The sequence below is a fragment of the Prunus mume genome, linkage group LG5 (assembly GCF_029339155.1).
Source record: "Prunus mume cultivar Tortuosa linkage group LG5, ASM2933915v1, whole genome shotgun sequence".
In the NCBI taxonomy this organism is placed as follows: Eukaryota; Viridiplantae; Streptophyta; class Magnoliopsida; order Rosales; family Rosaceae; genus Prunus; species Prunus mume.
This window is the reverse complement of record NC_142702.1, coordinates 16,308,766-16,334,746: the sequence shown is the minus strand read 5'-3', so window position 1 is coordinate 16,334,746 and position 25,981 is coordinate 16,308,766. Positions and strand designations below refer to the sequence as shown.

At 35.6% G+C, this 25,981-nt stretch overlaps 3 protein-coding genes across 4 annotated transcripts; 2 read left to right on the top strand and 1 right to left on the bottom strand.

The window, feature by feature from the left end:
• Positions 1-2,288: 2,288 nt before the first annotated feature.
• Positions 2,289-6,516, top strand: RAB6A (Ras-related small GTP-binding family protein). Its single transcript, XM_008234078.3, has 6 exons — positions 2,289-2,593; positions 4,500-4,570; positions 5,003-5,091; positions 5,354-5,465; positions 5,848-5,938; positions 6,127-6,516. The coding sequence occupies exons 1-6, from the start codon at positions 2,477-2,479 to the stop codon at positions 6,271-6,273; spliced, it is 627 nt and encodes a 208-aa protein (XP_008232300.1). The 5' UTR covers positions 2,289-2,476; the 3' UTR covers positions 6,274-6,516.
• A 1,328-nt stretch (positions 6,517-7,844) lies between these two features.
• On the top strand, positions 7,845-10,740 carry LOC103331454 (putative purine permease 11). 2 transcript variants are annotated; one of them, XM_008234076.3, is made up of 2 exons: positions 7,845-8,002; positions 9,468-10,740. In XM_008234076.3, the coding sequence occupies exons 1-2, from the start codon at positions 7,966-7,968 to the stop codon at positions 10,559-10,561; spliced, it is 1,131 nt and encodes a 376-aa protein (XP_008232298.1). In that variant the 5' UTR covers positions 7,845-7,965; the 3' UTR covers positions 10,562-10,740. The 2 variants fall into 2 exon arrangements, with proteins under 2 accessions (XP_008232298.1, XP_008232299.1); XM_008234077.3 differs by lacking the exon at positions 7,845-8,002 and adding an exon at positions 8,017-8,298.
• An 8,687-nt stretch (positions 10,741-19,427) lies between these two features.
• LOC103331453 (uncharacterized) lies at positions 19,428-20,969 on the bottom strand. Its single transcript, XM_008234075.3, is given in 2 exon segments — positions 19,428-20,273; positions 20,275-20,969. Coding segments are annotated over 2 exon segments (933 nt in total). The 5' UTR covers positions 20,635-20,969; the 3' UTR covers positions 19,428-19,700.
• Positions 20,970-25,981: the final 5,012 nt, after the last annotated feature.

Below are 25,981 nucleotides of genomic sequence, written 5' to 3'. Positions count from 1 at the left end.
TGCCGGAGCCAGAATGGTATGTGTGGGACCGTAATACAAGTATAGAAAGAGAAAATCAATCATACAATCAATAATATATAAGGAAAAACAGACATTTTTTAGAACTCTGTACTCAATTTCATGTATCAAAACAGAAAAGTTTTTTGTAAAATCTCATTTCCCTTTAAACTATTTATTTTCTATTTCCTTGACTCATTGGTTTGGTTATTAGAGGATTAATACTTTCCTTTATATATATATATATGTTAGTTGTGTAATGAGCCCACAAACATTTTACAAATAATTATAAATGAAGTTATTATGGATTGCAATGGGGGGCCATTAGAATGGTTATATGGTTTGCATTATTAAATATATGAACTAAAGCCCAAACATTTACCGTGTTGAGAACAAATAATATGGGGGTGGGGGAGGGCAGGCCACCTCGGACCCTAGAGTACCTCCACTTCTGGTGGTATCTCTAGTATAGGTAAGTTCCTCTCCTAAACTACAAGGGGATGAGGTTCATCACACACACACACACACACACACACACACACTATTAAGGTGTCATGGGGATTCGAATATGAGACCAGTAGTTTACAAATTAATGCCTTTTTTTACTATGCTAGACCTCATTGGCTAAAAGCTCGTATTAAGTTAGCTTGCTAGGTTCTTTAGAATAGTTATGTGTAATTATTAGCTCCAATTATAGATAAGATCTTTAATAAAAGGCTAAGAGCAAGTGCAACGCAAAGATACTAACCCGCAACAAGCCCCCTGGCCGAGTTGGACCTCCAGTGCAAAGGAAGCTGGGCAAGCTTTGGGACTCACCACCTAGGCAAGCCCAAAGGCACTCAGGACTGGGCTCTTGCCCTCGATTCGCACGTCGTGACGCCACGCGATGTCACCTGAAAATCAAATTCTTTACACCAATAGGAAGATGTCACGTGGCGCTTCTTGGGCACTTTGATTGAATTGTTTGCAGAAATCTGACGCCCTTGATTTTTTTGGCTGAAAAAATAGCAAAAAAATTGAATTTTTTTTTTTTAAAATATCAAGAAATTATGGATTTCTTCCCTATAAATACCTAACAATTTTATTCACTTTCAACACTAAATCTTCATGCAACTCTTCTCTTTCCAATATTTTTTAATTTCCACTCTCATTTTTCTACTACTTTCCATTTATCAAAAAATAAATGGCCTATTCAATTTAATGTAACTGTTTTTTATTCTTGCATATTCAATTTTTTTTTTCTTTGCATTTCCAATTTGTTTATATTTTATTGCATAATCATTTTTTTTTCTTGCATTTCCAATTTAATGTAACTTTATAATAAATAGTGACATGTGGCAACCAAAAATATTATCTAAAAAGCTTATCAAAATTAATGGTTTAAGTATAAAAAAATATAAAATAAAGTAAAGTGAATAGTATTTGCTCTTGCCCTTTCCCTTTGTGGTGGAACCAAAAAAGACAAGGCTGCACTATTCACATGAATAGTGTCAAACCTTGCCTTGCATTTGCCTTGCCCTTTCCTTTTGGGGTGGAGGTGCTCTAAGTGTTAGATTATTCACACTAGAGTTAAGATGAAAATGTTGAATAATATAAAGTCCCACATCGGAAACTTGACAAAATAAATATAATATATAATGAGTGATTATACTACTAATATCACTGAGACCTTTTGTGATAAATTCTACACCTACTAGGCTATGTAGGTGGTTAAATTGTGAACGATATCGGTGTTGCTAATAGTGGGCCGTTGCCCATCTCTCTTAATTTTAAAAGAAAATATATATTTTTTCACAAGTTATAAGGTGGAGCCTACAAGTATGCCTAACCGATGAGATCGGTATGCCTGGAGACCGATGCCATAGCAAGGAGACCTACACTTGAGACAGTTGGTGAACCAATAAATCAATTTTGTTTTTGTTGGATGAGAGGATTCTCACACACATACACGCTACCTTGGTGCCATATGGGTTCAAACCTAAGATCATTTGGTTGCAAGTCAAAGACTCTTTTTCACAAGGCTAGATCTTGTTGACAAAAGAAAATGTATTTAAATAAGCTTTATGTGTTGCATTTTGGCCTCCAAAATAGCATGTTTATTTTTCTTCTAAATACAAGCGTCTAAACTAGGGAGGAAGTTTCTTACCCAAATTATGAAGGCCCTTTCCACTTAGCCATGCATTTTACTAGAAAGCTAATAACCGTGTAAGAATATTTTTGACATTAATAATTTATTTTCGGGAAAACCTCTTCAAACCAATTTCACGCGCAAAAACAGTCTCTCTCTGTCTCTGTTTCTCCCTTTCTCTATATGCCAACATATCATCGTCGTATAAATACGCACCCAAACGAAATCGAGGAAAAATAAAACAAACGAAGCGAATTTAGAACGAGGCTCCGAGATCTCGATCTGTCCGATAAATCTCTGGCGAGATCTCGACCTTGAACCCGATCCGATCCACGTAGATCCGAAATCTCCATGGCTCCCGTTTCGGCACTCGCCAAGTACAAGCTCGTCTTCTTGGGGGACCAGTCCGTCGGCAAAACCAGCATCATCACTCGCTTCATGTACGACAAGTTCGACAACACGTATCAGGTAATCGGATTTCCCTATCCAATTCTTTTGCAATTTCTTTGATCTTCAACTTTTCGAGCTTTGCAGTCTTTTGCTGTTTCATTTCTGTCAACAGTTGCTGTGAACATCAACAATGTCTTCGATTGATTGGCATAGAGTTTTCCAATTCATGATGGAATTGAAATTTCTTTCGTTTGCGATTTTTGTTTTCAATCTAACAGCTATGAGCTATGTTTGGTATCAAATTTTGAATTCTTCGGATTATTGAAATTTCGTTACATTTGTTAGACTTTTATGGTTGTGGTACATATTTGTGAAATTTGTGAATAAATGCTGATCCAAATCTTTGTGTGGAACCACGAGCTGGTACTGCTATTATTAGAATCCAAACACTGATTTCTGTACTACAGTTGAGCAGTCTTAATTCTAGTATTTCTACTTTCTTGTGGAAGCTGATGTGGGGCCTTATGTGACGGCCGTTCGAATGTGCCTGCCAAGTGCCAAGTACATTACAGCATTCTCCTTTTTATGTTGAAGTAGTACGTAAAGTTTTAATAACAAAGGAGAGTTGTGTAGAAAAAAAAAACAAAGAAAGATGTATTGCTTGGAGTACTGCATGTGAAAAAATAAATAAAGGACAGACATTGAGTGGGAGCTGAAAATGTTCTAATGAAGTGAGGTTCATAACCATGGTAAGGATTGGCCCCCTTAATAACTTTTTGTAATATTAGAAGTTTATGATTTTTCTTTTCTTTTACGTTGGAGTAGGGAAAAGAATTAAACCAGTTGCTTATGACTTTCTTCAAATGATGCAACAGTAATCGTTCATGGATTGGTATGGGGTGGGGCTGAGATTCAAAATTAAAACTTGAAGTGGGGTTCGACGGGGATTGGAGGGTGTCACCCTCCGTTTCAGCAATAGGATCCTTAAATAAGTACCTATTTCTCAACCATTAATGGTGGCCAGCTGTTCATATCTGATATAACGGCTGAGAAACATATCGTTATATAAAAAGCTTATGAGTGAATATATGCAAAGCCAACCTAAAATGGACCTATGTTATGGATATGCATGGATGATTGGGATATGTGTATGATTTGGGTCCTCGGCCACAAGAAAAAGGCATTAGTTATAAACATGATATATAAGTTAGTACAATCTAATACTAAACAGGTATGTCATTCTGGGATTTGTAACACTGACCTTTTGTTTTTGGCCAAATGCTCTGCCATTGAGCTATGAGTACTACCAGTGGATTTTCACCTATCATTCCATAGAGGCAACACTTTTTGGTTTCTAAATGTTTATTCCCAATGGAATAATTAGGTTTAATATCTATCTTTTTTGTCTTAGTTGCACAAGTTTGTTTGTTTTCACCTTTTCCTTTTCTTATTTTGGTGGGTGTTCCTGTGGATGCATTTTCTGTAACGCAATTATTTTGATTTTTCAAATGTCATTCATTTGTCTTTCTTTGCTGACACTCTACAGATATCAATCCTAATTACCTTTTGTTCTTTTTTCTTAGTTTTGTTGGGATTCCTGTGGATGTCTTTGTTCTTTTGACATAATTATACATGTATATAGTTATTCTTTAATAAAGTTCTTACATGAGACCATGTTTTTCAGCCATTATGTTATATATGAACGACTAATTGTACAGTGGATGACATGCATTCTTCATCAAAATTTGATAACGGCTGAAAAACAGCTCCTTATTTAAAATACTTATTTAGTTGTCATCCATCTCTTTTAATGTGCAGACACTTGTCTTTTTTTTTTTTTTTTTTGATGTAATGTTACACACACACATTTATGTACTTATCTGGCACTGTACATTTATCTATGCTCAATTCTTAACTTACATGTTTTGAATTATTTGTTCGAGTTTCTCTTTCTTAGCTTATATGTTTATTCATTGATGACCAGGCTACCATCGGCATTGATTTTCTGTCAAAGACAATGTACCTTGAAGATCGAACTGTTCGATTGCAGCTCTGGTCAGTCTTTATCCTTTTTTAGTTTATTTTTCTGTAGATGTTACCATGTTTTCTCGTAGGTTTTATGTTCAATTGATGGATTAGAACCCCCTTTTCAAAGTATACAGTTAGATTTCTTATATACATGAGCTTGCTCAGTGTTCTCATTCTGTGATGTGACTTTAATTTATTGTGGACTTAATGAGTGGTTACTAGGTTGCTTTTATTAAAGAGATTGCCTCTTAGAAGTCACTAGTACTCTCATTATGATTCTAAGTACTTGGGGCACATTTACTTGTCTTTCTTGAACATTCATTCTAAAGCTTTGGATTTGTTTCCATATTTTCTCTCTGTGATTATTGGGCTTTCATACTTATCTCATCCTGGGACAAGATTGACATTGTAAAAAAAAATTTGTATCTCGTGAAACATAAAGTTTTGAAATTTGAACAGGGATACTGCTGGGCAGGAAAGGTTCAGGAGTCTCATTCCAAGCTATATCAGGGATTCCTCTGTGGCAGTCATTGTATATGATGTTGCAAGTATGATCTCTCTCTCTCTCTCTCTCTCTCTAAATTGTTGGACCTGAAATTTAGTCCAGCTGTTCAAATACTTTGTGAATATCCTTTTGAGGAAGCTCTTGTTAAGAGTCCCATCTGTGAGGGATTTGTTTTGTTTTGAAAAAAAAAAATCTAGTCAAAAGTAACTGTGTTGAGCTTGAACTTCATCTCTTTCTAATTAAATCACTGGGTCTTATGTTCAATGTTTGATGAATTTCAATTTTGGCTCATTCTTATGGTATAGGCAGGCAGTCATTCCTAAACACTTCCAAGTGGATTGAAGAGGTTCGCACTGAGCGGGGAAGTGATGTTATCATTGTACTTGTTGGAAACAAAACAGATCTTGTAGACAAAAGGTAGTGATCTGCTTTCTTCTCTGCAGTAAGTTGTGAAGACAGTTGATTTTCTTGTTTCCTACACTTTTTAGTTCCTTAGTCATGCAAACGTGGTCTTCATGAGAATGATGACTTGTTGCATCTTTTGCATGCTATTTATTTCATTTGCGTGCTTGACCAATCTGAGCACTAGAAGAAGATGCTCTAAACCAAGCTGTGCGGATGTACCTTCGTAAAACATGTATGCTGAATACATGTTTGGTACTGTAGATGGGAACGAGGAGGGTAATACTACAAGTTTTCCCCTCAGGTCGTATCTCACTGTCAATTAGGCTAGCTTATTGCATCTGATTTTTCTTGCCACTTCCGGTGCTCATATATAGGCCATGTTGTGGATGGACAGGCAAGTTTCCATAGAGGAAGGAGAAGCCAAAGCTCGTGAGCTCAATGTTATGTTCATCGAAACTAGTGCCAAGGCTGGCTTCAATATCAAGGTGAGTCACATTTATCTTTAATGAGTTATATCATAGTAATGTAATGTCTTAATGGTATGAATATGTTGCTTGGGGTCGATCAAGATACAACTGTTGAGAACACTGCACCCTCGTCAAGGTCACTTGATATGCTTACTCGGTTGCAGATGGACACGTCATTATGTTAATTTTCATTAATCCGATTGCAGGCACTGTTCCGAAAGATAGCAGCTGCCTTGCCTGGCATGGAAACACTTTCTTCGACGAAGCAAGAGGATATGGTTGATGTGAACCTCAAGTCATCCAATGCAAATTCATCACAGTCACAGGCACAGTCGGGCGGATGTGCTTGTTAATTTACGTGGGTTTTTTTTATTCAACTTCTTTACCCCATTCCTTGTATGCTTCGGTGATCCTACTGTCTGTAAAGCTTAGTTACTGTAGCATTCGGAGTTTTGTGTTTGGATTTAAAGGATTTTTATACTGTTTGGCTAAGCTTAGAATATCACAAACACTCAGACAAAATTAAAAGTAATTAAAAGAGACGTCTTGTTTTGCAAAGTGATTTTAATAGATTTCTATGATTTTATGTTTTGAAATATTCTTATATTTTCTCCACCCTATAAGATAAGTGTTAAATTTGGTTTTGTTTCTAATATTTTATCCATACCTGCGAACTTGGAAAAAAGTTCAAGGGGGAAAAGAAAATAATTAAGAAGGATTCTGTTTTGAGTTTTAATTTTAACCAACTAGCTCTTAGTTTAGCGGTACTAATCTTCTTAATGTTGAAAGATATCTCAAGTTCGACTTCTTTTGAGTGGGAAGAACTTACACGGGGATGTTACCATGGTGGTATCCAAGCCTATCATTCATTGTCATGTGAAAAAATTGCATTGTCATGTCAGAAAGTTAAAATACATGTCAATGGGTAATTGACTCAAGAAAGTGTCACAATGGTATCCTCAATATAAGTAAGGTAAGTAGACGGTTTTCTTTTCTTTATTCTTTCCTTAGAAATTGGTGTCATAGAAAATCTCAAGATTAGTCTTGGAAACTCGCCAATGTTAATCAAAATCTTAACCTTCGTATGTGGAAGAATTATCCATAGAAATTAGGATCATGTTGGGCAGGAACGTGTGTTATGATTTGAGTGGACATCACTGTAAACACACTATAATTTGTGCAAAACTTGGTCCTTATCATTGTATCACTACAGTACTCTTATTTGCATAACATGTGTATTGAGTTTAAGATTTTCCCTTTTACATTTGGTTCAAGGTTTAGAAGTTTGGGAATGGGTATGAGTTGTCATTCTCATGTTTGATGAGTACATTCTTGAAAATTAAATACCTTAAACATGGAAATCATAAAAATTATTGGATTTTCTTTAGTTAATTAGGGTGTTATTAGAAAAGGGAACAAAGTTCAATTCCTATATTACTATACAAACCAAATGTGTGAAAGAAAATAGAAGGTCTTTCCTAGTTATCATTTTCTAGTATTTCCAAGCTTTTGAATAGGTTGGGAAATACATTCCTAAATAATTCATTCCGTGAATTAAATAGACCCTTAACTTTTATAATTGTACACTTATTATAATTTGAGTAAACTCGTAGCACATCATCCACATGTCACATTACTAAAATCTTTTCTACTTTCTTTGTATTATAATCACATAAGAGATACATGTACTTTTTTTTAAGATGTAACTTTTTTTTAATTACAAAACATTTTCATCTCGTGAACTCCAAATTTCGAAGATTTTCCCACCCAAAAAAAAAAAACCTAAATACACTCACATTTGGTTGGGCCAACCCCAAATCAGATATCCCACCAAAACACGAGCCAGATATCACATTTGTTTGTGCTGTGGCCCCCGCCAAATACCGAGAATACCCTTTTATTTTCATAGATTCCAGTCTTGTACTTATTTTGGGAGCAAACATAGTAGCATAACATAAATCTGTACTTTCTCACTCCTCAGACACATTTTGGGTATAGGGCAATTCAAATTTCTCGTGTTATTTCTTTTTGGCCGCAGATTTCTGATGTCTTTACACAAGGCAGAATCTGAATGGTGGAGAGGTATGTACCCCGGTTATCTGATTCATGTTAACCATCTTACGATTCTAACCTCTAACCTTGGGCTCTTTTTATTTTTATTTTTGAACCCTTAAACCACTCGAAGAACACAAAAATAAATAAATTCATAATTACATGATTGAAAATTGGAATCGTGAAAGTACGCAGCCGCAACAGTAAATACCCACTAAAAAACCTCTTTGTTCCATTCTTAACAATACCGGCCACCGCTTGGTGGGTTCTAGACTTGAAAGTCTTTCATTCAGTCACGCAAACCTTAAGAAGCATGGCCATGCCAGGTCTCTTTCTCTCTTTCTCTCTGTTTTTCTTTTGGTTTTTGATTTTGTGTGTTGAATTCTAAGGATTAAAGGTGAAATTAGACATGGGTTTTGTTTATTTTGATCGATATGTTATTGGGTTTTCGTCAGACTAATCAAAATATGAGGTTCTGTTTGGTTGCTGAGAAACTTATGAGAAGAACAGAATATGCAATCTTGAATTCTGGGCACTCAGATTTTTTTTTCCGGTTAAAATCTGTCACTGACTCACTTTGAATCTTCACACATGCTTATTCTTCGTAGTATTTGGTTGCTTTCAGTGGTTGGTTACTTGCGGGTTTGAAAAGTTCAATTGGATTTCGATTTTTGACTTATTTTTTCGTCAAATTAGTTCATTTATTTATTTTGTGTGCTTCTGATGATTATTATATATGCTTTAGCTGGTTAGGTGAGGATTTGAGTCCATCGTGCTTTTAGCTTGTTGGGCATGAATTTATGGCACAAACGGCCCAATTCTTCGCTTTCAACTAAGCTTTTCCCCCCTTGTCTTTTTTATTTATTTGGGATATACTCTTGACCTTATGGTTATTTCCACAGGCATATTGTTGCAACATAATATGTGGTAGTGATTATAAATGATATGCTTAACTGCGTGCATGTTTATTGATTAGAGTTGATCATATCCATGCATCAAATGCTCCTCCTGGGCATGAAAATTTCATTTTTCTTCTGTGTATTGTAAGAGCAAAAAAGTAATATAAAAAAGAAGGCCTTTTTGTTCTGTTTTGAATCCTCGAATCACCTTTATTAGAAGAGGACATTCCCAAGGTTTCCTGCTTGTGATTTGTTTTGGCTAACCTGATAGAAGCGTGCATATGCTTTTGCAATTACAAAAAAAGAGATACAGGAGACCTTTAAATACGCAGTAATGTGTAAGTAATATTCTTTCAAAGATCATTAAAGGTCTATGCTGACTGTAAGTATAAGGAAATGAGGTCTTGCCTCTCGACCAATAATGTCTATCTGAAATTTGGCTATGACATTTACCAGTAGAGAAAAACTCTCTTTATAGATGTTGTGTTTTCGGTTTACATGTTTCATGATTCCCAGGTTCAAATGCTTTAATTTTTGGTTTATGATAATTTGATAAACCCATAAGGAAGCTAATTTGTTTACATGTAAAAATACAGATAGCCAAGAATCGATTTTAGCCAAAGATGAAACTGTCATAGAGCAAACACAATTTGTCAAACTTGGCCGCTGTCAATGGTGGTTTATGGTGGCACTCAACATCTTCTTCCTCATTGTGGGGCAGGCTGCTGCGGTTTTACTTGGGAGATTCTATTATGACCAGGGTGGTAATAGTAAGTGGATGGCCACTCTTGTCCAAACTGCAGCATTCCCAGTTCTTCTCATCCCACTTTATTTTATTCCTTCATCCAAAGATCCATCAACTTCTTCAGCCCCACCTTCCATTAAAGTACTTGCCTTGATTTACTTTGCCCTTGGAGTGCTCTTGGCTTGTGACAACATGTTGTATTCTGTCGGACTCTTGTACCTATCTGCCTCTACTTACTCCCTCATTTGTGCAACTCAATTGGCTTTCAATGCAGTTTTCTCGTACTTCATCAACTCCCAGAAGTTCACTGCATTGATTCTTAATTCAGTGATTATCGTGTCATTCTCAGCAGCTCTTATTGCTGTCAGTGATGATTCCAGTGGACCAGCAGGAGTCTCAAAGTGGAAACATATCCTTGGATTCATCTGTACCCTTGGAGCTTCTGCAATTTACTCTCTTCTGCTTTCCCTCATGCAGCTTACCTTCCAAAAAGTTCTTAAGAAGGAAACCTTTTCTGTGGTCTTGGAAATGCAAATTTATACAGCACTGGTTGCCAGTTGTGCTGCAACTGTGGGTCTTTTTGCCAGTGGGGAATGGAGGACTTTGCATGGGGAAATGGAAAAGTTTGGCGAGGGACGAGTTTCTTATGTGATGACCTTAGTTTGGACAGCTGTGGCTTGGCAAGTTTGTTCTGTTGGTGTTGTGGGATTAATTTTCGTTGTTTCTTCTCTCTTCTCCAACGTAATTAGTACTCTTTCCTTGGCTGTTACTCCTATAGCTGCTGTGATAATTTTCCATGACAAGATGGACGGTGTCAAGATAATTGCTATGCTTCTGGCTATTTGGGGTTTTGCCACTTATATTTATCAGAACTACCTTGATGATTCTAAGGTAAGAAGAAGGCAGACTGGTGTTAGGGAATCACACAATGATTCTTCTGCCTGATTGGTTGAATAAAAATGCACAGGAATACATTTTTCTTTTCGATTATTTATAGCAGCTGTCTTTTTAAGACTTTGATCAACGCCATACAACTTATATATTGGTTATAGAAATATTTTGATGTCATTGAAATCACATTTTTTTATTTTGTTACTGTAATATTTATGGTCATGGTCATCTAAGATGATTAAATGTCGAAATAGATAAAGAATTATAGAAACAATCATGGGATGGAGTTGTGTTATTGTCTCTTAGTCTCTTATGTAATTGGTCATTCAGATCCTCTTATACTTGCATTTGAACTGCACGTAGTGTAAAATAGTCCTTTTGAGAATTAAGTTAATTTTAGCTTTTCTACGGTCTAAACTTGAATTTTAGGTTTAGTAGACTGATGACAAGGGTGAGAGAGAGCACAATCTTACTTGAGCAGGATCTGTTATGTAGGATCGTACCTCTGTGTCGGTTCTTGATCTTTTTTCCGGCCAAGTGATTTCAGATGCTTTAGTTAGGAAGAAAGGGCCAAGTGATTTCAGATGCTTTAGTTAGGAAGAAAGTGCTTAAAACGTATGCACAAGCGACGTATAATAATGGCTGAAAATTTGGCAGTAGGTAGCCTCTAAATCAACATGATAGAAGGAAAATGTACATGTTTCATGTAAATCTGTGGTTTTTATGTTTTTCGTTTTTGTGGTATATGAATGAATATATCTAACCGGAAAGGAGACACAAGCAAGGGGACAGTTCCCAGCGGAAGTAACAAAGCAAACACAAACCGAGGGGAGCAGGCCTCTCTTCCCAGTCCCCATGGCAAAAAGGCCATGATGGAAGAAACAAACAAGCAGAAAAATAAAACCCCAACCACAAACCAGAGAGCAGCCAATTATTTGGAAGAGCACAAAGCACAGCCAGCAACATCCAGCGAAACATGACAGCAGGAAAAACAGAGAGTAAAAAGATACAAGACAAACAGAAAACCTGTAGTGCAAGGCAATGTAGAACGAAAGGCCAAAGCAAGCAAACCACTAGGCCAGGCAATATTCCAAATTGAGGAGGTCAATTTTCGCTTGATTTGGATTAGGGCATCTCTAAATTATTGAGGCGAAGATAGTTCTATTGTTGGAAGTTAAAAGTAATATTTGATCATACAAAGACCTCTGTAATGAGACTTTAGAAAGCATACCAGCAAAAACTATACACATGTTCTTAGCATAGCCCATATGTTCCACAAATGCCTAGGATAAGAGTTAGCTATTTTACTTTTTTTTTTCCCTTCTTATTTAAGATGAAAGAGGACTTCTTGTAGTATTTGGTCCTAACTGAAAGGGTTTTGATAGATTTCACTAGAGTTTTTGTGTTAAGTTATCAGTCACCTACGTGTACATGAATAGTTGATAGTAGCATTTTTCATGTGAACCGTTGATAGTAGTGTTTCTCAATTGTATGAGTACTTCTAGTAATTTATACAAATGAAGATGAGCTAAATGAGGGACGAGTAAGAGCACTTTCACCCACGGTGCCATGGCAAAAGGTAAGGGCAAGTAAGAGCGTCCTATTTATGTGAATAGTGACTGCACTATCCTTTTTATTTTGCTTTTCCACCATTGCCATGACAAGTAAAGGCAAACACTATTCACATGAAATATGATGAGATAAATTTGTATGGATTTTTGGTGTGGGAAGTGAGTACATGGCCAGGTATTTATAAAAATAAAAATAAAAATTTTTGAATTTTTTGGTATTATATATATATATATATATATTTGTATTTAAATTGGTTGCTAACATTACGCTGATGTCAGCATGACATCAGCAAATCTAAGCAGCTCAGGCAATTCTTGCCTTTGGACTTGCCTGGATAATTGGGGGCCATTTTTGCCCGAACTGCCTTTCATTGTTCGGAAGCTTAAACCCAATCTGGGCTCCATTTTGCCTTGACAAAACAGATCCGCTAGAAGTGCTCTAAGGTGGAAGTTAACCTATGTGTAAATCTCTTAGATAATAATGATTGTTAGTTGTGTACTTGTAGGCCTATAAATGGATCAAATTCACACAAAAATGGCATCAACCCAAATCCGATCATATTTGGATTATTGGATTGAACTTATTGATCCATATTTGATAAGCATCAAATTCATATCGAATTATTATCGGATTCATTTTAAGACTTAGAAATAATTAAAATCTCTTTAGTATCGAATTTCTTTTATTGTGTTCTTTTTCTATAATTAAATAGTTTAAGTGCATTCTCAATGCACTCACACATATATAATATTCTTAAAAGCACATAAAAATATTAAATTAAATTTGATTGGTTCAGCTATAATCCATATTTGATTTATTAAGCTAATGAATTATCGAATTTTGGTCATAATAGGATTAAGAATCTCAATCCATCCCAAATTAGTTATATCGAATTTAAATCAAAATTTAATCCATTGACATATGCACATATTATATCTCTATTGTCTATTAACATTGACTTTATCATTTTACTATATGCTTTTCTATTTTGATTTTGATTTTGATTTTTTTTTTTGTGCTGTTGTTGTACGTAAGATCGAAAGTCTGCTTAGTCCATGGTCAACTCATCCCCTTGGTGTGAATATTGAATGCAATAGTATTTGGTTGTGAAATAATGTCTAGTTAATAGATTACCACTAGGTTTTCAATTTCTAGGGCATGAATGTTTTGTGTCCAACGTTAACAAAACATAAACAATTATATTGATTAAAAATATATATATCCAAGTTTTAAAATACACAATTTGTGGATGAATAAGATAAGCTGGTTTTGACGTCTTGTTAACTGGTTCGTGCAAGAAAATTGGACCCAGATCAGTCCACAGTAACCAAGGCCGCCAATAAAGAATACCAACAACAATACAAAGTTTTGCCCCGATTATTTAAGAGTGCTGCTATTTTCACACATCTATCTTTCCACCACCATATAAAAAATAAATAAAAATATTTCAACCACTATTATTCTTAAAATACATTTTAATTATTTATTTAAGCAAATTCTCTTTTTTAATCATTAGTAATTTTTAAAATACAAAAAATAATTTAAAATAACTAAGATGAACCCTTCTCACCCACCACCACCCCCTCCCATCCGTCATCATCCACATGCCATGGCCATCTCTCTTTGTCTCCGTGTCTCTCCCTGTCTCTCACACTCCAACCAAAATAAATTATCCCAAAAATCTACTCTACACACGCACCCACTACGATTTTCAATTTTTTATTCCAATCACCATGTTCATGAAAATCTGGGAGTTTGATTCTACTATATATGGGAAAATTTGTCTTTAAATTTTAAAAAATAAGATGGATAAAAAAAATATATATATATGGGGTGGAAATAGCAACACTCTTATTTGAAATTCATTTATATGAGTTCCGATTTTTCACTTCAATAAAATGTTATTATGTCTTTCCAAATAATCTGCATATCAGTCTAACTCACCTAAATGAGGACTTATGAGGATCTCTCTAAGAGTACTTCCACCTATGGTGTCATGGCAAACGATAAGGCCAAGTAAGGGTAGACACTATTTATGTGAATAGTGATTTCCTTACCCTTTCTTATTTTGCTTTTCCATCCATTGACATGCCAAGTAAAGACAAATACTATTCACATGAGATATGAGGAGAGGAATTTTTATGGAGTTTTGGTGTAGGAAGTGAAGAACATGCATAGGTGGAAGAAATTTTTATTTTTATTTTGAATTTTTTGTATTTTTTGGGTATTTAAATTGGTCTTTGATGTCATGCTGACATCAGCAAACCCAGACAGCATCCCAAGCAAGTCTTGGCCTTAGATAGAGCCCACTCCTTGCCCGGGTTGGCCTTCACTGCTGGAGTTAGTTTTTGGGGGCTGTGGAGGCCTTCTGCCCATACTGGCCTACACGGGTGGAAGTGCTCTAATAAAGGTCTTTGAATTAATCCAATGATACATATAATTAGTAATTTAAATCCTGACTTATGCTTCTTAATTTATCTAAACTCTTTTCATTATTCTAGCCCAATAAATAAATAAAATTTAGGAATAAACGTTCAATTTGTCTTCCTTCATCCCAACCATCTTCTTTGTGCTTCTTCTTAGCCATCCTCATTCCCTTTCTCTCTAACCCATGTATGGCATTTTTACTTATCATGAATTGGGTGAAGTAATGAATCAAAGAATTTAGCAATGGGAAAATAAAGAATTTAGCACATGAATGGAAATTCTAAAATTGTAATCCCCCCACCTCACAAGTTAATTTAATTCATGATTTTAAAGGTATGTGATTACAGATTTTAAGGTGTGACCCACATGTTGTGGTGGATCCAGGATTCGAAAGCCGACCAGTTGAAACTTACATTAAAAACTCGAATGTACTAGTGAATTTCATTAATAAACATAGAAAAATACACTTAGTCAATAAAAGTAATGAGCATTACCCTCAAATGCATCTTTATACATAAATAAAAACTTAAAAAAAAACAACAACAACAACAACAAGAAGTAATTGCAATACAACACAAAAATAATAGCACAAGCTCACCCATAAATTTTAATATATTATCAACAAATAACCAAAACTTATACCATACAACTCATTTTCAATTCCTATAAGAAGAATAAAAACCAATTCAGAGAGAGAGAGAGAGAGAGAGAGAGAGAGAGAGAGAGATTTTACAAAATAGGTCAAGCAACTATCCGACTTTATGTGTTAGTAAACATAGGTGAGGTGAAGAATTGGAACATTTCCTATACCTAGTACTTGTAAGTAAACATGCTAGTAAATAAATAAAAATTAGAGATACACATTCAATTTGTCTTCCTTCATCCCATCCATCTTCTCCCATCATCCCCTTTTTCTCTCCCTCTTCTTTGTGCCCTTCTGAGTTTAGGAAAGGTGAAGAAATTCACACAGGCAATTCACTGACTTCTTCTCATTCAATTTGACAAGCAAAATATCTTCGCAAGTCAAAATATCAAAATCCAATAGATTTCTGATAAATATTTTGCAAATAAATATATGATGGCTTCTCTCTTGCAGATGAATTACTTTTTTAAATCATCAGTTATCGCTTACGTTCACCTCACATCTTCAAAATCTTGAGTCCGTCACTGATAGCAACTACATAAATTAATTGCTGAATGAGATGTTACAATCTATTGGCAAGTTGGCAACTGTAGGATGCATCTCTCTCTCTCTCTCTCTCTCTCTCTGTCTCTCTCTCTCTCTCTCTCTCTCATCTGTATGATTGTCTCTGCTGGGCCTGGCCTAGAACTAGGTCATTATTTATAGGTCAAGGTATAATGCATATGCATTGCGCATAATTTATAGCATGTTAGTAGTTGACTATACATATGTCTCCAAGGAGAGCGACGGAGACCGTTTGATTTCATGTTGGTAGAGTTTAGAAAATGATATTTTTGGAGTATATAAACAAGTTTATGCACGTTTCAAACTAATAAGACCTTCATTAGCGGAGAAGTAGTTGAGTTTTTTTATTAAAAAAATCTCGGTACGATTAGTAGTGGAACCACTCGTTATATATTGTATCATTTTTGTCAAATTTCCAATAAAAGACTTTAAATTCTTCAACAAAAATACACCACCCATGTCTCTTCTCTTGCATTTCCTCACTTTTTCCCTCTCTGTCTGTCTTCCATTTGAGACCAAGCTCACCTAACTTGTGTCCCCTAATTAATTTGCTCGCCAATCTTGTAAAGAAAAGCCATCAATCTCTGGGTCCTAAAGTTGAAAGTGGAGAGCAAGGATGACACATGGAATAAATCATAAATGTTAAATGGGGTCAGAATAAAACACCAAGTCTCATATTCATATACGTGCATGCTTATGGTTGCTGTAACAATGTTAGCTTTCGAAAAATTCTTCTATAGCCATCTCTTTTCCTTCACTGTATATGCGAGAATTGTAATTCTTCTAACATTCTCCAGCCCCAAGTTTCTGACTGACCAATATTTATGGTCAGTCCATGGATGGTGAGATCCATTAATGAACTGAAATTTCCTTTTATTTTCTGTAAACAAAGAAAATTTTACTTTCATCAAGTGCTACGTCAATGGTGGGTGTGCCATAAATAGGTAGGCTCCCATTGTATTAGTGTTGACCTTCGAGAATATAAAAAATATATATTAAGAAGAAGAATTCTTAAATTCATCTTCTGGTTAGGCTCATCAAGTGATCATGAAACAAAAGAGATGTATTTTAGACCCGCGCAGGCTCTTCGAATTAAGCTTAAGTAGCGAGGAGAGTGGAAAAATGAGTTAACACTAGGATATGTCGAGGGTTAGGTCTTTTACAATGTAACCAAAGAATACGGTCTTAAGAAAATCCTTGAGATTAAGTAAAGTGAGGATGAGAAAAATGTGTAATGATTATGATAGATCAAAGGTTCGACCATTTTAAATGTAATTAAGAAAGATTATGATAAATCAAGGATACGATCATTTTTCCATCAACCCTCACCACTTGAAAGTTGGACACTTTTTTGAGATTTAGTATTCAGTATTGAATAATTTCAGTGAATTGAATGTGAATTAAGGACAATTAAAACAACCTAAATTTCTGACAAGAGAAAAGAATTGAAGTATTAATGAAGTAAGTTTAGGGTTGATAGGTCTGAATTATTCAGGTCAATAATTTATAGTACAGTTAAAAGCAATTAAATCATCTTGACCCAAATGCCACACAAATTATTGTTTCACCAACTCACATCACACATGTTTAATCCATAATTTCATGCTTCATGAGACTTTTTAAATCCAATTATATCTTTGAAAACATAATCAACAGGATTTATAATTTCTATCGCCTTTGGATGCGAAAAAAACAGATTTATAATTCAAATGGGATTGCTTCAAGATTCACAGGGGACAGATTTATAAGTAAAGTGGGAAATTGGATAAGTCTTTAATTATTCGGTAGCAATGTGGGTGAAAATATTTGTGCCCTTGGCAATAAATCAGTGGCACATGGAATGTGAGAGTCAGTCTACCACATTAAATTTGGCCTACAATTATAACATTCTCGATCTTTTCTTATTGGAACTCAGAAAAACGTTTGGTCATCTCATATTTCTTGACAAAAATGCTAAACTTTAATTTAATGGTCGGGTGCCCATTTTGCACTATATATCAAGCCATCGTTATCATGGTTTGAGAGAGTAGGCTGCTGAGTTAGTTTGAATGTCATATCCTTATGTGTAGAGATGTCCGCCTAATCATCTAGGACATAGTCCAGTTTTTATACTTATTCTTCTTATCATCAATAAAATTCAATCACGTTTGACTAAAAAAATAAAAAATTAATAGGCACGAGTTGGGTTGCAGACTGGAAGAAGGTTCGAAACTAATTATCAATTGATTATAATTGATATTATAAAGTTTTTTCAATATTAAAAAGAGAAATACTGGTAAACTAAGAACTACTGTGACAAATAAGCATTCGAGTACAATATTGAAGATATTAGTTTTTTATTATCAAAGAATAATTGTTTTTAGAAGAAACGACATCTTATTGTAAAGTATCAAAGCTTGTTACAATCCTCTATATGAAATATTGCGATCATTCTTTCGTCAGAGTGACATAAGGTTTCTTCATGAGTCGTGAGATTTCTCATAGTTTTTAGGTTTGCAATGATTTGCTCAGTTTGAGTAAAGAAGAAAATCAATTTCAAATAAAGGAAACAAAAGCAAAAAGATCCCCATGATTTTAACTTGTCACAAAAGAAAAAATCAAAGGAACATCATGAAGCAGTTCGTGCTTCGACTTCAAATCAAAAACAAACTGGTCCAAAACAAAAACTTCTAATCAAATAATTAGGCCACCCGATGAAAAGGAAAGGCCGACTGAAAAGTACCACCACCAACAAAACTTCATTTTTTTTAAAAGCCAAAAGGACATTGACCGTACTGAATCTACCTCTCTAGGAAACCACACCAACTCTAAACAAAGCTTTTTATTCACAATTTTTAAAATTAAAAAAAAGAACCTTGTGATTTTCATTTTTATTTTCTCACCTTATATTCCTCCAACTTTTTTTAAAAAAATATTAGGTTGAATAAATTGAAGGATGATTAGGTTACACGACTATTGTTCGAATGACTCGTCCTGTAATTTACATCGATAACATAACAGGTGAAATTGTTTGATAATACAACATTATACGAACAATGTATTGAATAGTAACCAAAAATAAAAAGAAAACTACAGATTGTGACTACAAACCTACGTGTAAACTTATAGTAAGTATATGAAAATTTGGGAATTGGGACAATATTGAAGATTTAAGATCCCCCAACCAACCCTTGATGTTTTCTTCCCATGAGCCATGACCGTTAACAAAGCAGCTGCATATTTGGTCAGGCGAGGCCCGTTCCATTGGGTCCCACCGATGTAAAACCCACGTAGGGCCCCACCCTATTACCTCCCTTTTTTTTTTTTTTTTGGTCAATACCCTATTACCTTCCTAAGCATCCGAAAATCTGAATCCGATCATCAGACTCACCAAATTTATTTATTAAAAAATTTAACACACGCACGCAACAATATCAATATGACACAACACAACGCAGCGTTTTGTGGGCCCCACCAGCACACTGATTCTCAATTGTCACGATGCCACCTTAGTCTAAGTGGGCGCGTGGTACCCACACCAGCCACTGATCAAAAATTTGAACCACCTGGCCCCACCCCATTGGGTCAGCTTGTGCTTTTCCAGTGCGGAGCAGCCGCATGAGCCCCCATGGTTCCCACAATGCGGTGGCGTTTCCCACTTTCAGACCCAAACTCAAAAAGGAGAGAGAGGAGAGAGAGAGAGAGAGAGAGAGAGATAGGAGGGCAATTGCGTAATTTAAAAAATTACTCACTGTATTTAAAATTATATAAGGTTCCAAATTATACAACAAAAAGAATCTATCTTGTGGGTAACCAACAAGCAACAACATTTTTAGTGTACAGAGACACAGCCAACATTCCCTTTTAAATTACCATCCATATGTTTAAAAAAAGAAAATTTGAAAAAGAAAAAGAAAAAAAAGATGAAGGGGGCAAAATCGTACTTTCGACAGACAAACGCGATAAACAACAGTGTGGTTGTCAACAGCACAACAATGGTCAGTACGATCAACGGTTAGGATTGGCTCTACCGAAATCCACCAGCTTCCTCGACCGGTTCTTGCAAAACGCCGCCGCAACCCGAATCTCGCCGGCGAACTCCGGCGGCAACCCCTTCTGGCCCCAGTTCCGGTTCGGGCTGGCCCGAACTAGCGGGCTCAGGCAAAACGCCAGACCCGAGACGTTGTTCTTCCCCTGGCCAACACGTGTCCTCCGAGTCGACGATGGAGCCAGCGTCGGCGTACGCTTCCACTCCGGGGTCGCCCCCGACGAGTCCCCGCTGCCTGACCGCGATCGCTCGCAGTCCTCGAAGGGATCGGGCGTTATATCAGGCGACAACCCGCGAGGTCTCTGCCCGCCGGTGTTGTTGGACTCGTCGGCGTAGAGCTGCTTCGATCGATTCCGTCGTTTTCCGGAGAAGATCGCCGAGAACCACGACGGCGACGAAGCCGAGGAGGACGACGTGGGCTGAAGCGTCGAAGAACTAGGATCCGACCAAAACTTATCGGATCTGGACCGGAAAAGGCTCGATAAGAGCGAGAACTTGGTCTTGGTCTTCCTGCACGACCCTTCAATGGTGTGCGCTGGTGGCGCTGTTGTAGGTGGGGCCCACCTGGGGCGTACTGTAGAATCGAATACGGTGCTGTTGTTGCTGGTTTTGATGATCTAGACGGTGGTTGTGGTGCCACGTGGAGTCGTCCGATTTTCTTCGAGAAACGTAGGGGGAGACGGAGCGAGGGAAGATGAGAGGCGGAGGATTCGGGTCTGACTTGCGCTTCGGTTCATCGGGCGGCGCGGAGGTCCGGGAGTGGAGCCGAGAAAGCTGGGCCTGGGCCTGGGCCTTGGTTTGGGCCTCGATGAGGGCGGTGAGGCGTTCCCGGAGGCAAGAGGAGCAGACACCGACGGCGCTGGTGAGGTCGCAAAGGTGCTTCTTGCACCTCATCTAAAACATTTACTATCCGAACCCACAATTCAATTTGAACGTGAAATGCTTGTGCAAGTGGGTATGAGGAGAAATTTAAGGCTTTGTGGGCATTTTTGAGGAAATAGGGTGTTTCTTTTTCTGGGTATGAAAATTGAAAGAGATCTTCTCCTGAATCTCTATGGGAAATGATGAGGAACCCAAAGGGCTTCTTCACTGGCCAAAAGGGGGAGCTCTGTCTTCTTCTTGGCTTTGGTTTTGTATTTGAGAAGGAAAGGGAGAGTGGGTGGGAGTTTTTATGTGGGTATTTGTGCGTGGGTGTGTGGGTGTGTGCTCGTGTGAGGTGTGCAATGGGGTATGCTATTTGGTATCTTTATTAAATTTAGAGAGAGAAAGCTTGAGAGAGAGAGAGAGAGAGAGAGAGAGAGAGAGAGAGAGAGTCAGAGTTGAAGTATAAGAAAAACATGTGCTAGGTTGGATTGGGTTTAGGGTCGTAATTCATTTACTTGGCTCAAAGCCTTGAGAGAAGAAGATGTTCATGGATGATACATGTAACAGCTTGTTGTTTATCCAATTACCAAATTAATTTGGAAGGTTGGCCATTACCAAAATCATGATTTTTCGCTTATCAGGTAATTAATTAACTAATTGCCAGTCAACGCTGAACGTGAATTTTACATACATCAATAGTTAGCAATCATTAATACACGGTGGTAAATTTGAATTTTTAATTTTGGATATCTTCTAATTGACTTTCTAATGTACAGAGCAAACACTGTTTTTAATCTTCAATCATTAGGTGAGGGAAAATCTGGTTTTGAGTCTTTGACATGTATTATCCTATCTTGTAGTTGGGATTTTGCTTGTAATTATGGGTTGGGTTTAAGATTTACCACCTTGGAGGAGATGTTAATGCACCACTAATTATAGGCGCGTGGTTGAGCATAACCAAGCTCGGGAATTGGATGGAGCAAATTAAATCTCCTGCCTTGTGGGGGCAAAGCCAAAGCATATGGGCTTTTTGGAAGGATTTCAATATCCATTTGTTTTTTTTATTGCTAAACAATATTTAAATTGATATTGGGTTCCATTCACTATTTATATTTTATTTGGTATTTACAGTTATTATTGGAATAAAAATTTATTTCTTCCAATCGAAAAAGTATTCATCCAATATTATAGGATCTAAACCAGTCCTATCATTATTGGATTAAAATCTGGAGAATATTATTGTATCATAGAATAGTGAACAAAAACAAACGGCGCGGTGTGGAATTCTGTGTTTTTTTTCTTCGTGTTTCTAGTTATTTTTCATTTTTCATGGAAAGCCAAAAAAATGGAAGAAACTAATTTGGGAATTTGGTTCGCACATGGGGTGACATACGCTGTGGAAAAAGTGGGTCAAACTCTTCTATTTTCACCCAAGTGTACCTTAGGTTTTATTCACGTTACAGATAAGAGACAATCTTGAGGCAATCCAATATGATACTCTCCACTTCCCCTTCTTAGATAATAATACACAAAAAGAAAGCAATTTGGTTCATAAAAACAAGAGTTACAAAAATTCTTCTCTTTATACTCCTATCAGTGTCATATGGTACAACACAAACCTATGAAAATAGCATGTCCTGAAAATAATGTTTTTATTTTCTTATTCATTCTTTTCTTATCTAATTATAGAACTAATGAGCCATACTGAGAAAGGGGTTTGGTGGTGAAGAAAAGAAAAAAGAAAAAGGAAATTAAAGGTGAGATGCCACTTATCTTTTGATTGGGAATTTTGAATGAGAGGGAAGGAGTTTAGTTTGGAGGGGGAATGTATCCCTTTACTCCACTTTCTTTTTTTGGTTCAAGACTGAACAAATTTGAAATGAAAGATACATATTCTGGTGAATGTTAGTGTTTTACCTAAACTACCTTTATCTGAAATTTTAAAATTGAATTGTTATATACATTACAAAGGTCGAGTGTATGTTAAGATCATTCGATTTAGTGACCTTTGTCTTTATTTTGTAAAAGAATATTTCAAGTTCAAATCTCACTTTATTTCAGTGGAAGGATCGATGCTATTTGTAACGTAATTCAAAATTTGTATATATTTAAAGCTCGAATCATCTCCTAAAATTATAATTTTCCAATAGAAAAAAGAGTTGTATCGTTTAGACCTAGAAATCCTTCTTCTTAAACTTCAAATTAAAAGTGAGCCCATACACATTTGAATCATTTGCTTTATTTCCTTTTCTTGAACGTCCATTCAAGATTTTAAATTAAAAGTAAAAGCAAAGACTAGAGACGTACAAGGGACTTTGACTTGAACCTTGGGGCTTTGGCTTGAGCTTGAATTGAACCTTCTGTTTGTGGTGTGTGTTTTGGCTACCAAACTCAGTACGCGTTTGACCCCATCGGACTTAACCTGCATTTTAATGCCTATTGCACCTTTGTCAATGGTACAGGTCAGTCGGCAAGATTTTGATGGTTCAAAAGTCTTTGCTTGTACTTAATACTACAGGTGTCCTTATGAGTTTCTGAAACTTCCATTGCTTTTCTCATATCATATCAAGTTTAGTATTAGTTGAAAATGCCTTTTAGAATATTTAATAACTTAATATTCGTGGTAAATAGTAAATACTTCTATACCGAAGGCTTTTTTCCAATCAGGGAGAATGAATTGGAATTGGATCAACTATTCCCCTAATCAACCTCTAATTCTTGAATTTTCAGGTATTGAATTACATATTGTGATGAGCTCACTACAAAATATTAGGTCATTTACATCGGATGGGTAGCATCGTATAAAGCAGCATATATACTTTTTTATTCTATTCGTGTTAGTAATCTACAAACAATTAACAATTTGAATCATTCCAATACCATGTGTTAGTTTTTTCTTTTTTAAATCAATACCATGTGTTAGTTTACACATGAAAAGTTAGGAAGATGAATAATTACAATACACATCCCAAAGAAAAGGACACAATTAGTTGAAAGTGAAGATGAATCATCTGTTGAGTAAATACATAACTATGTGAAAATATGATAATTATTTTAATTTTTGTTTCTAAATTTTGAAATATAATTGGTAGTTGAAAAAGGTGAAAATAGTAATTGTGATAGTTTTACATACCACAAGTAGAGCAAAGACCTATTCGGTATAGAGAGCTAGAACAAATAGACAAAGTTTAAAGTGTCGCCATCTCATTATTTTCAGATAATACAAGACAACGCAATTGAATATATGAGTATATGACTTGTCACTTTTGTGCGCCGCATATATTTAAGAGACTACCCTTTGATCAAAGAGGAATGCTACATGTACTTTCTCTTTTAGACTAGTACCAAAAATGTCCAATTTCAAGATTATTCATGAAAAGTTTAATCAAATTGAAAATCATATAGTCATTTTATTATCATTGTGATCATTTTAATGTTTAATCGAAGTACCGTTCGTCTTAAAAATCAAGACTCTTCTTTGTAGATCTAGATGCAACTAAAATCTGGTTTCGATTACGAGTTTTGTTTTAGACAATTCTTTATGCGCGAGTGTTTATTATTGTATAATTTTAATTACGAATTTTGTTTTAAACAGTCATGCATACGTGTATGAATAATTATCAATTATTGATGTATTTAGATAATTTTTTGCAATGTGAGAATAACCATGTTAAATATTTACTTTTAAATATTGGTAAAAATCAAAGTCGTCGTTGCAAAATGGTTGACTTAAATTCTATTAGACAATGACCTCGACCATCCAATCAAGGCTATAGAGCACCCAACTCACCTTTTAGAAATCCCTAAAAGCAATGCAACTTTTGTGAGCATGTTAAACTTTTTTAGTGCATAATATATATCTGTAGGGACTGGGTCGCATTCTGGTAGTAACCCACAAAACCATTTGCCATTAATTTAATTAAACAACACTTGTAGGTGCTTGCTTAAGTAAGGGAACATACAACGGCCCCATTGTAAAAAAAAAAATGGTACCCAAATCTTTGAAATTAGTAATAATGACCAAAAAGCATACTACTTCGAGTCTTTGATTTCAACTCTAAAACCAATTGATAATGAAGCGAGTGGTTGTTTACTTTAGTGGTTGAGGTCTTTGTTTGCAAATCCCATGACATTAGTTTGAATCCCCTTGTGGGTGCCCCCTCCCCTTAGAATAGACTATTGATTGAATTTTTTTAAATAAAAAAAAATTGATAATGAGGGACTGACATCCTTATAAGCTCTTATAAAATTTCTTAACTTTCTAATGTGGGACAAGTTATCACATCCTTACACGACCTTTATGTATATATAGCAAAATTTCAAGCCTAACCTATGAACAATTTAACTTAGTGACCTGGAGCACGCATGACTGTTAGACTTTAAACGTGAGTAAACTTGGCTTTGATACCATAAAAAATGTTGAGATTTCAACCCCAAAACTAATTGGTAATTGGGGAAGTGCCCAAACTCTTATGCTTACAATGTTTCTTAACTTTCTAAAGTGCGATTGTTCTTCACATCCTCATAACTTCTCACTTGAAAACAAGAGTAGATGTGTGTGAACTAATAAAATCGACTTCGGTCAAGTTTTAGGATGTGTTTGTGGGGGAATATGTATTTTTTTAAACCCATTTCTTTACAAATCGGAAAAAAGTCACTTTTGGTCTTTATAATTTGCCGGATTTTTCACTTTAGTCCATGTAGTTTTAAATTTTGTCAATTTAACCCCTATACTTTGATTTGATATCAATTCAAGGGCACATCTAAATTTCCATACAAAATACCCATCCATGTAAGAGACACATGTTTATTATGTCAAGAAATTTTATGAAAATTTAGACATGTCCTTAAATTGCAATAAAATCAAACTACATGGGTCAAATTGCCAAAGTTAAAATCACAAGGACGAAAGTGAAAATTTCATTAAATTATAAGGACAAAAAGTGACTTTTTGCCTTACAAATTTAACACCGAGTAAAAATACTTCCTACATAAATAGACCCTAAATCTAGTACGTGTCACTCGCCTTGACAACATTTGAGTGGTATTCTTTAGCTTCACTACCAATCATATATCGATGTTCATATTAAATGAAGGATTTGACGACGGTATTGATTAATAATGAGATTAACTATATACATCACACACAATTAGTATAAGACCACAATATTATAATTTTGCAAATAAACTATAGACTAAAAACTAGGTCAACCAAACCAATATTAATTTGGTTTTCTTAATAAATAAAAAAACAATATTAATTTGGTTTGCTTAAAAAAAAAAAATATTAATTTCGATAGATTCATTTGAAGGGTTCTCTGTGTTTGCGTGGTGTTCTTTAATTAAAGAGGTTTTGGCTACACGATTTTGAAAGTCA